This window comes from Oncorhynchus masou, chromosome 5 (assembly GCF_036934945.1).
Source record: "Oncorhynchus masou masou isolate Uvic2021 chromosome 5, UVic_Omas_1.1, whole genome shotgun sequence".
NCBI lineage: Eukaryota > Metazoa > Chordata > Actinopteri > Salmoniformes > Salmonidae > Oncorhynchus > Oncorhynchus masou.
Genome location: NC_088216.1, coordinates 46117674 through 46128490, shown reverse-complemented (window position 1 = coordinate 46128490; position 10817 = coordinate 46117674). Strand labels below are relative to the sequence as shown.

The 10817-nt window shown below is 41.2% G+C and overlaps 1 protein-coding gene and 1 long non-coding RNA gene across 5 annotated transcripts in view; one reads left to right on the top strand and one right to left on the bottom strand.

Moving 5' to 3' along the window:
- Positions 1 to 2842: 2842 nt before the first annotated feature.
- On the bottom strand, positions 2843 to 5960 carry LOC135539675 (uncharacterized). Its single transcript, XR_010455656.1, has 4 exons — positions 5859 to 5960; positions 3340 to 3378; positions 3129 to 3254; positions 2843 to 2979 (listed from the first exon to the last, which is right to left on the bottom strand). It is a non-coding gene; the product is annotated as an uncharacterized LOC135539675 (long non-coding RNA).
- A 21-nt stretch (positions 5961 to 5981) lies between these two features.
- The window catches only part of LOC135539672 (inter-alpha-trypsin inhibitor heavy chain H3-like), a 43583-nt gene continuing 38747 nt past the window's right edge, over positions 5982 to 10817 (top strand). For all 4 annotated transcript variants that reach the window (XM_064965709.1, XM_064965707.1, XM_064965708.1 and 1 more), the window contains exon 1: positions 5982 to 6112. In XM_064965709.1, the coding sequence (XP_064821781.1) occupies positions 6035 to 6112 (78 nt within the window). In that variant the 5' untranslated portion in view covers positions 5982 to 6034. The remainder of the gene's footprint in view (positions 6113 to 10817) is intronic.

Below are 10817 nucleotides of genomic sequence, written 5' to 3'. Positions count from 1 at the left end.
CATTGCTTACATCCGCTATGGCTCATTGTCCACCCTCCCTCCCAGAAGCCTGGAAGGGATGAGAGAGCCAAGCCTATGGGTTCGTAGCTTCAACCCTGCAGCACACGCACACCAATTGATTAATGGACTTCAGAATGTATATATTTTTCTCTAGCTTTTTTGCTCTTTTCAGTATTATGTCTATCTCTGATAAGCTACCCAGGAAATGGCTGAAAATAGCAAATATTAATATATGTAGCCTAAGAAATAAGGTTCATGAAATCAATAACGTTTATATATTAGCCATTAGCCTTTTCTTTTGGGGTGTTGATATAGTCCACCAAGTGCTAACAATCAGTATCTAAATAATATGTGTGAAATGCTTGACAGTGTATGTGATGTAAACAGAGAGGTCTACTTTCTTGGGGAACTAAATATTGACTTGTTTTCATCAAGCTGTCCTCTCTTGAGGAAGCTTCTTACTGTAAGCAGTGCCTGTAATCTGGTTCAGGTTATTAATCAACCTACCAGGGAGTTAGCAAACACTACAGGAACAAGACCATGTATCGATCACATTTGTACCAATGCTGGAGAACTTTGTTCTAAAGTTGTATCTGTACCCATTGGATGCAGTGATCACAATATTGTGGCTATATCCAGGAAAGCCAAAGTTCCAACAACTGGGCCTAAAATAGTGTATAAGAGATAATACAAAAGCTGTGACTCTTATGTGGATGATGTTTAAAATATTTGTTGGTCTGATGTGATTAAGGAGGAGCATCCAGACGCTGCACTTGATGAATATATTAAATAGCTTCTTCCAATTATTGATAAACATGCACCTGTTAGGTTCCATGGATTGATGAGGAATTGAAAAACTGTATGGTTGAAAGAGATGGGGCAAAAGGAGTGGCTAATAAGTCTGGCTGCATATCTGACTGGCTGACTTACTGCAAATTGAGAAATTATGTGACTAAACTCAACAAAAAGAAGAAGAAACTTTATTATGAAGTTCAGATCAATGATATATAGAATGATGGGGAAAAAACTTGAGTACTTTAAATGAAATTATGGGCAGAAAGACTAATTCAATTCCATCTTTCATCTAATCAGATGGCTTATTCATCACAAAACCGTTTGATGTTGGCAATTATTTGAATTATTATTTCATTGGCAAAGTGGGCGAAATTAGGCAGGAAATGCCAACAACAAACAGTGAGCAATTTTATTCATGCGTAACAAAAACAAGTAATGAAAGAAAAGCATTGCAAGTTGGAATTTTATAAGGTTCATGTTGGAGAGGTGGAACAATTATTGTTATCGATCAATAATGACAAACCTCCTGGCATTGAAAACTTAGATGGGAAGCTACTGAGGATGGTAGCTGACTCTATAGCCACTCCTATTTGTCATATTTTTAATCTGAGCCTAGAGCTATATATCTAAAAGAACTGAAAGGGTTTCTTTAATGGAAGCTTCTCTAATGTCAAACATGTCAAATGTGGTGTAGCGCAGGGCGGCTCTGTAGGCTCTCTACAATTTTCTATTTTTACCAGTGACCTGCCACTGGCATTAAACAAAGCATGTGTTTCCATGTATGCTGATGATTCAACCATATATGCATCAGCAACCACAGCTAATGAAGTCACTGAAACCCTTATTAACAAAGAGTTGCAGTCTGTTTTGGAATGGGTGGCCAGTAATAAACTGGACCTGAACATCTCTAAATCTAAGAGCATTGTATTTGGTACAAATCATTCCTTAAGTGCTAGACCTCAGCTGAATCTGGTAATGAATGATGTGACTATTGAACAAGTTGAGGAGACTACATTTCTCGGCGTTACCTTAGATTGTAAACTCTCATGGTCAAAACATATATAGATTCAATGGTTGTAAAGATGGGGAGAGATCTGGCCGTAATAAAGAGATGCTCTGTTTTTTTGACACCACACTCCAAAAAGCAAGTTCTGCGGGCTCTAGTTTTGTCTAATCTTGATTATTGTCCATTCGTGCGGTCCAGTGCTGCAAGGAAAAACCTAGTTAAGCTGCAGCTGGCCCAGAACAGAGCGGCACATTTTGCTCCTAATTGTAATCAGAAGGCTGAAATAAATACTATGCATGCCAGGCTCGCTTGGCTAAGAGTTGAGGAGAGACTGACTGCATCACTTATTTTTATAAGAAACATTAATGTGTTGAAAATCCCAAATAGTTTGCATGGTAAACTTACACACAGCTCGGACACACACACTTATCCCACCAGACATGCCACCAGGGATCTTTTCACAGTCCCCAAATCCAGAACAATTTCAAGAAAGTGTACAGTATTATATAGAGCCCTTATTGCATGAGACGTCCTTCCATCTCATATCGCTCAAATAAACAAAAAAATGTGGTTTCAAAAAACCGATAAAGCAACACCTCGTGGCACAACTCCTCTCCCCTATTTGACCTAGATAGTTTGTGTGTATGCATTGATATGTAGGCTACGTGTGCCTTTGAAAATAAATGATGTAGTTCTGTAGTTCTGTTGTTCTTGTCTATTGCAGTTCTATTTTATGTCATTCTGTATTATGTTTTGTGTGGACCCCAGGACGAGTAGCTGCTGCAGTTTGGTAATATCTGCTTTAGGGGTTCTTCAAATTGAAACGGTGGGGTAACCCCTATACGTTTTTTGAAGAACCCTTGAAGATGGTTCTTCAAAGAACCCCTTTTAATGGATCCTTAAATAACTATTTCAATAACCTTTTGGGGTTCATTTTTCAACTACCCCCTCCCTTGTTGTTGTTATTATTATGAATAATACTCATAACAACAATAACACAATATTTTAGTTGTGAGTGTTTATTATGATTCTAGTGGCATAGCAGAATAAAAAAATCTAAATAAGAGCTAAACTCCCAGCAGAGCCCCAAGTCCTATGGGTATATCCTCTGGCGTGTTGATGTTCTCCGTATCCATAGCCAGAAGGATTTTGCATTGCATGGGGATCAAACAGGTTTCCTGTTATAGTCATCAGAGGTGTAGGGAGTATGAATCCAAAACATTTTTAATTATACAGATGAATAACAAAACATGCCCACGACAGTATTCATACGTTGTTTTTTTGTGGTAAATGTGAATGATTTTCATAATGGTTTTCATACACATACCTTGTCCATAATGTAGAGGCCTATGGGATATTTATTGAAGAGGTAAGGGAGGAGGATGGTAAATGTGATCTGCATAACATACCAATACCAATTGACATACATTTGTATGTCTCCTCCTCTGTATACCTGCAACCACAAAAGTGAGCAGTTCAGTAATCTGCACCCAATACAGCTCGCCTTCAACATATTTTTATAGCCTAAATATTTGTACCTCTTTGTTGATTGATATCCAATGAATTGTGTCCATTTTCTGTTAAGAAAGATTTGCACAAATATTAAAAAATAGATGCTATCATCATAAAACAATATACATTTCGATCATACAAGGGACAAACCTTACCCTAAATTGAGGAGATCTTTAAATTTTTCAGTTAAGTACCTGCACCTGCTGTTCTTTCAAATCCAACTATTTCAGTTGGGCAGTTAAGTTCCTGCAAGAACCCCCACCAACTAAGGGTGTTCCTTGAGGAACTCCACCTCCTATGAGGTTCTTGAAATAAACTTTTGGGGGCAATTTTCAGTGCCAAGAACTTTCAGGATCTTAGAAGAACCCTTGTTGAACCCCTAATTTGTTAGAATGTACAGTACACTCCTTTATTTTTTGTTGTCCTAGGCTACCTGGCTAAAATGCTTGCTCATGAGCCTAACTTGCATTCATGGGCAATGTTAGCCTTCTATATCTAGGTACGTATTCAAACTTCCATCCTCTCAGGCCAGGAGCTCAACAATGTATGAATTAATGGTTGGATCAGAATCGCCGTTATAATCATTAGCCAGTACGGAGAATTAAGTAAAACGAAGGACAGCAATACAACGAGATGCAACAATTCAAGTCGTTTTTTTTCAATGATGTATACTCAATGCAATTTGATAGGAGAGACGCCAAATCCAAGCTGGCTTTCCTTGACACTTTTTTTGGGTGCGCCAGTACCATTCATATTTGAGCTTGCTCAGTTTAGCTTAAAGCTGATTGGCTAATGTTTTATACTTTTTTGTCAAGGGAGGGCAAATGGTCTATGGCTTCTCTCGTATTAAATGCTACGGGCGGCAACAATGTCATACTCATTTGGACCAGACAGCCTCAGATAATTGGCCTACATGTAGAGAGACAGAGGGGAGCAGTTTTGCACACTCGGATGTTTTCCCCTGTGAGATACATTCAGCCTCTTGCGAATTGAAGGACAATTATGAAACACAGAAATGAATGATGAATGATTGTATGTTTTCATAAAATGTTTCTTGGTACATTTTTTGGGGGAAGCCTGACATCCCTTCCCAAGCCACTGGTTGTATTACTTCTGTAGTCCAAGTTTACACCCCAAATGGCACCCTATTACCTAAAGTACTGTACTATATGAGTCATTTTACCAAAGTGGATCAAATTGTGGTTTGGAAAAAAATGAATGTTGTGTTCCATTTTTACCAAACTTTCAGCACGTCCTACAACATATGTCAGATAGACATACTGTATCTACTACTCACACACTTTCTTTGTTTTGTATATTTTTTATATTTTACTGAATTCCTTACCAGGCACAAAATTTGTCTCTATCGAAAAAATTGTCAAGAAGTTGCAGTAAAGGGTGAAGCATGTACATATATAAATAAGCATGTACATATATTAATAAGCATGTACATATATATAAGCATGTACATATATAAATAAGCATGTACATATATAAATAAGCATGTAAGCATGTACATATATAAATAAGCATGCACATATATAAATAAGCATGTACATATATAAATAAGCATGCACATATATATAAATAAGCATGCACATATATAAATAAGCATGCATATATAAATAAGCATGCACATATATAAATAAGCATCTACATACTTATATTACAAATTCATTTCGGACATTTTATCTGCTTTCAAAATGTACAAAAACCATAATTTGAAAACATGATTTCTTTCCCTGATTATCAAAACCTTTAAACTGAATTTAGAGAAATATAATCTCTATTGTTCTCTGTAAAATGTTCAATGTTGATTGTATGATTCTGAAATGTATTGATTGATGGAATTTCTTATGTATGTAATAAATGATGTTGTTTGTTAGATGTTTAAATTGTCTCTTTTCCTATCTTTATTTTGGCAATATAAGAGGAGTTTCCGTAGTGACCTGGTATGCTGTACACATTGTGAACTTAGTTGCTGGCTTAATAGATACCATAACTAATGTGGCACATGTGATTGACATACTATCACAATCAATAGGATCCAAAATATAAATACTTATATATGTGTTTAATGTAGATTATCATATCCAATGTTTTTTTCATTTCAATAAATGTAAAGAACGTCAATTAACAATCAAGTGTCAATAGCAAAACAAAGCAAATTGTTTTGGTTGTGACTGTTTTGTGTTGGACAATTTAGACTTATTTTGGTCTTTAACGAATCCCCATAGCTAGCATATGGCTAGCTATCTTTCCTGTCCCACAACCATTATTTTCATATTTTCTGAAATATATGTTTAGTATTGAATAGTGCTGTTACGGTGAACACATTAATGCCACACCGACGATCATGAGTCATGACGGCAGTCAAATTTCACATGACCATTAGCTGAAGGTAAGGTGACACAGTGTGTGGCACTGCAATGGATTATAATGATTTCTTACAAATCTCAACATAAATAATTTGAGACTAACAAATAAAATTTAAAAAAATCCCAACTGAGTTTCATTCGCTGGAATATAGAAGTGCTGAACCAACCTTTAGAACGTTATTTTAAGATGTTACTGCTACAATTCAACACGAGCACGTCATAGTCAGTAAATGGTGGATGAATGACTGACTGCTGTGTACTCTCTGTTTACTGGCCAATAATATCCTGTGCTCTTCTTTAAAAGGTTGCGTGGGATTTGTGGGGCTTCATTTCTGCGGAGGTCATGATGAAGGGAGTCTCTGTAGGAGTCGGCCTCCTTGGGCTGCTGCTGGCCTGCGTTACCACAGCACCAACCGATAAGGTAGGGTCACACACAGATAACAGTGGTGAAGGTACTTTACCTAGCAGTTTATTTTTTAAATTTTATTTCACCTTTATTTAACCAGGTAGGCACGTTGAGAACAAGTTCTCATTTACAATTGCGACCTGGCCAAGATAAAGCAAAGCAGTTTGACACATACAACGACACATAGTTACACATGGAGTAAAACAAACATACAGTCAATAATAAAGTATAAACAAGTCTATATACGATGTGAGCAAATGAGGTGAGATAAGGGAGGTAAAGGCAAAAAAAGGCCATGGTGGCAAAGTAAATACAATATAGCAAGTAAAACACTGGAATGGTAAATTTGCAGTGGAATGTGCAAAGTAGAAATAAAAATAATGGGGTGCAAAGGAGCAAAATAAATAAATAAATAAACTAAATACAGTAGGGAAAGAGGTAGTTGTTTGGGCTAAATTATAGGTGGGTTATGTACAGGTGCAGTAATATGTGAGCTGCTCTGACAGTTGGTGCTTAAAGCTAGTGAGGGAGATGAGTGTTTCCAGTTTCAGAGATTTTTGCTTTCGATTGTGTTGATCTGCATGTAAATGTGACTGCGTATGTTTGATTAGTTACATCAGCTCAGATGTGTCTTTTGTTCACAGCTTTGGGTGCACAGAAAGCACAAAATAGATCAGTTCAAGATATCTCATGTTGAAGGGGTCAGATTGAGCGAGACCGTTAGACTAAGTGAAGTCTATAGCTGTCCTGGTTGCTCTGCTACTTTACCCTTTCCAGTCCCTTGAAAAGACTGTGCACCATGTCTCCTAGCTAGACAAACAAATGCCTGGGGTGAAAGAACGACTGGTCAATGCTTTTTCTCATTTGAGAGTATGTGGGCATGTATGAGTCTAGAGGGCAGTCAAACTAAAAGTAGGTGTCGTCAGTGCGAAACCAATCAGGTTTCAGATAAACTAATCTTGAGTTCTACTGGTTATTATGTATTTGTAAATGGTGGGATTGCTTGTGTGTACAGTGTGTGTGCGTGCGTGTCATCAACGAGCTCGCACAGTCTCATTTCAGAATTAGACGTTCAGACATGCTTCTCAAACGTCACATTTCGAAGTGTTTAAAGTGTAAGCCTTAACTCAGAATTTCTCAGGTTAGGGTTAAGGTTTGGGATAGGCAAAAAGAAGAAGATATATATATCACTGGATTGGAAATTGCAACCTTTATAATCAGAGGCAGATGCTTACGCTTATTCGCTCTCCCTGTCCACAACGCCCTATTAAAACCAAAACCTTTTTGAAGGTAAGAGGTCTGGAAAGACAGAGGTTAGTTGGTTGGCAGACTGTACAGGGCCCATCACCTGCTCCCTTGTTTACATAATGTAGATCCAGAACACACTGAAAACACTCTACATGGCCGGCATAGCTGAACCTAATTGTATGATCACAATGACAACAGCCAGGTCACCCGTGATACAAGTCAGTATTTGACATCCATCAATGTCTGAGGACATCAGGAGATGATTTGGAAACTGACCACTAGGGGCAACAGTGCTCACTGTTGAGACTAATACATGCCCACATACTCTCAAATGAGAAAAAACATTGACCAGTCATTCTTTCACCCCAGGCGTTTGTTTGTCTAGATAGGACAACAGTGCCCACTGTTGTCCCTAGTATGTTCTGGATTCACAGTATGTAAACAACAGAGCAGGTGATGGAGCAGGTGATGGGCCCTGTACAGTCTGCCATCCAACTAACCTCTGTCTTTCCAGACTCCCTTCGCCCCTGACCCTAGGTCACTTAGGGCCTGTGACAGCTAGGGAGAGAGAGTATTGACCAGGGTGGGGGGTGAAAAGGAAAGTAAATAGGGAGAGTAAAGGGTAAAGAAAGATTGAGTGATAAAGTAAGGAGAGAGCGAGAGAGAAGTGGAGTGGGCCCACTGAAGGCTGGGAGCTGGGGCAGTGGAGGAAGAAGGGGAGGGGAGTAATTATCCGAGTGGGGGGGGGGGGTTAGGGGCTGAATAGTGGAAGTGGAGAGTGACAGGGCCGCCGATAAGCCCTTGTTCACACAGACAGAAAGAGTACAAGGAGAGAGAATGGGACAGAGAGAGAAGCACTGGAATCCCTTACTGAGGCGGTGGGAATAATGTTAAAAGGAATGAAAGGCATGAGAGTAAACAAAGAAAGGAGTGAATAGACCACCATGGCTGGACATACAGTACTAGTACTGTTACGCCTGCCACACACACACACACTAAATGAATCAAGGGACGTTTAATCAATTTCAGAGCTCAATCAATATGAATCCCATGTGACAGTGTTCTCCTCTGCTGCACTCGTCTCACCTTCCCCATGTTGACCCTAAGATATGTCCTCACCAAAGATCCTCTAACACAAGAAATCCAGTCACTGTCTACATAGTTGTGTTTACAGGGTATATTTAGTACGTAATACCCTCTCTGTGTGTGTAAGTGCAAGCTTATATCCCTGTGTGTGAGAAACATTAGGCTCTGCCTGCTTGCCTAGGTCCTCTTAATTACAAACATACAGGAGATTGTTTATTAAACAGACACCCTCTCCTGGCTGCTCACTGTAATATTCATATGTGTAATTGGATGCATTTTACCGCCATATCATACTGTGCTATGATTGGTTAAGACCACCCAAATGGTTAGGTCATGGGCAGTTTGATCCTGGTTGGCGATACGTGAACATGCCAGTTATAGCTAGCTAATAAAGAGCTACGTTAAGAAATATCCTGTAGTTCTGCATTTTATTATTTTGTACAAAGTGTACAAAACAAGACATGGGGTCAGAGTAAAAGGTTCAAAAGATGTATTTTTCTGGAGTTCCTTCACCTCGAATGGACTGGGAGTTTCAGGGTTTACCAGTATTGGACCCAGAAGCAGACGAGGACAAGGTGAGTATAAAGATGGTGAGTATTTATTAATCAATGAGAACGTGGAGGTAGATAGTTCCGGGTGGAGGAGCGGGCAGCGGAGGTGGGTTGATGGGAGTGCATAGGCAGATCCAATGGATAACAACACACTGGCGACGAGCAGACAGGGATGGGGTATGGGTTCCGGGTGAAGTTAAAGGCAAGCAAGACGTACAAAACAATAAAACAAAACAAACTCTATAAACTGGAGGCTGGTTCGTGGGCACAACATACTGTTCATGGCTAACGATCCGGCAGGGAATGGATGTCAGGTCAGAGCTTTTGAAGGGGAGAGGTGATGATCAGGACAGGTGTGCAGATTACTGATGGGATACAGGTGCGGGTGAACATCGATCTCCCAACAAGCTAATTCGCCCGGCAACCAGACAGGGTGCGTTCCAGGACACCGGAAACACACTCCAGGACAGAAACACAGGCAAACACAGACTCAGGAAGCGGGATTCGTGAGAGTACCCCCCCTCCGACGAACGCCACCGGGCGGACTACCTGGAGCGCCAGGGTGGAGGCGGTTGAAGTCACGAAGCAGGTCGTCATCAAGGATCTGACGCCGAGGAATCCAACTCCTCTCCTCTGGACCATATCCTTCCCAATCCACGAGATATTGGAAACCTCGACCCCGCCGTCTGGAATCCAAAATGCGGCGCACCGTGTAGGCAGGACCACCTCCGATCATCCAAGGAGGAGGTGGACGAGGAGGAGGGGGCAACAGAGGACTGAGGAGAACCGGCTTGAGGCAGGAGACATGAAAGGTGGGGTGTACTCGAAGCGTTGCCGGCAATTTGAGTCGGACCACAACAGGGTTAATGATTCTCTCCACCACAAACGGACCAATGAACTTTGGTGACAGTTTCCTCGACTCAGTCCGTAGAGGAAGATCCCGTGTAGCCAACCAAACCTTATCTCCAATGGTATAAGCGGGAGCAGGAATACGGCGACGATTCGCCTGGATCTGATACCAGTCAGAAACTTTAAGGAGGACCTTCCTGGCCCGATGCCAGGTCCGGTGGCAACGACGAATGTGGGCCTGGACAGAAGGAACCAAAAGATCCCTCTCCTGAGAAAGAAACAGGGGAGGTTGGTATCCGTACAGGCATTGGAAGGGTGACATCCCAGTGGCAGATGAAGGAGGGGTATTATGGGCATACTCGACCCAGGGTAATTGAGATGACCAAGAGGTGGGATCAGAGGAGACAAGACAACGCAGCGTGGACTCCATCTTCTGGTTGGCTCTCTCCGCCTGACCATTAGATGGTGGGTGAAATCCAGAAGTGAGACTGACTGTAGCTCCAATGGCCAAACAGAAGAATCTCCAGACAGCAGAGGTAAACTGAGGACCACGGTCAGAAACAATGTCACTGGGCAATCCGTGGACCCTGAAAACCTCCCTAACCAGGATCTTGGACGTCTCCGTGGCAGATGGAAGCTTGGATAGAGGGACAAAATGAGCAAACTTGCTGAATCTGTCCACAATGGTCAGAATGACCGTGTTCCCAACAGAAGGGGGCAATCCCGTGACAAAATCCAGGGCCAGATGCGACCAAGGTCACCGAGGAATAGGTAGGGGGTGAAGAAGCCCAGAGCTGGGCCGATTGGTACTTTTGTTCTGAGCACAAACAGGACATGCGGCAACAAACCTCCGGGTATCTTCTCCCATGGCAGGCCACCAAAATCGTCTGCGCAGTAGCGCCATAGTCCGAGCAACGCCAGGGTGACAAGCTATCTTGCTGGCGTGGGAGCACTGAAGAACAGCAGAACGGACCGACTCAGGCACG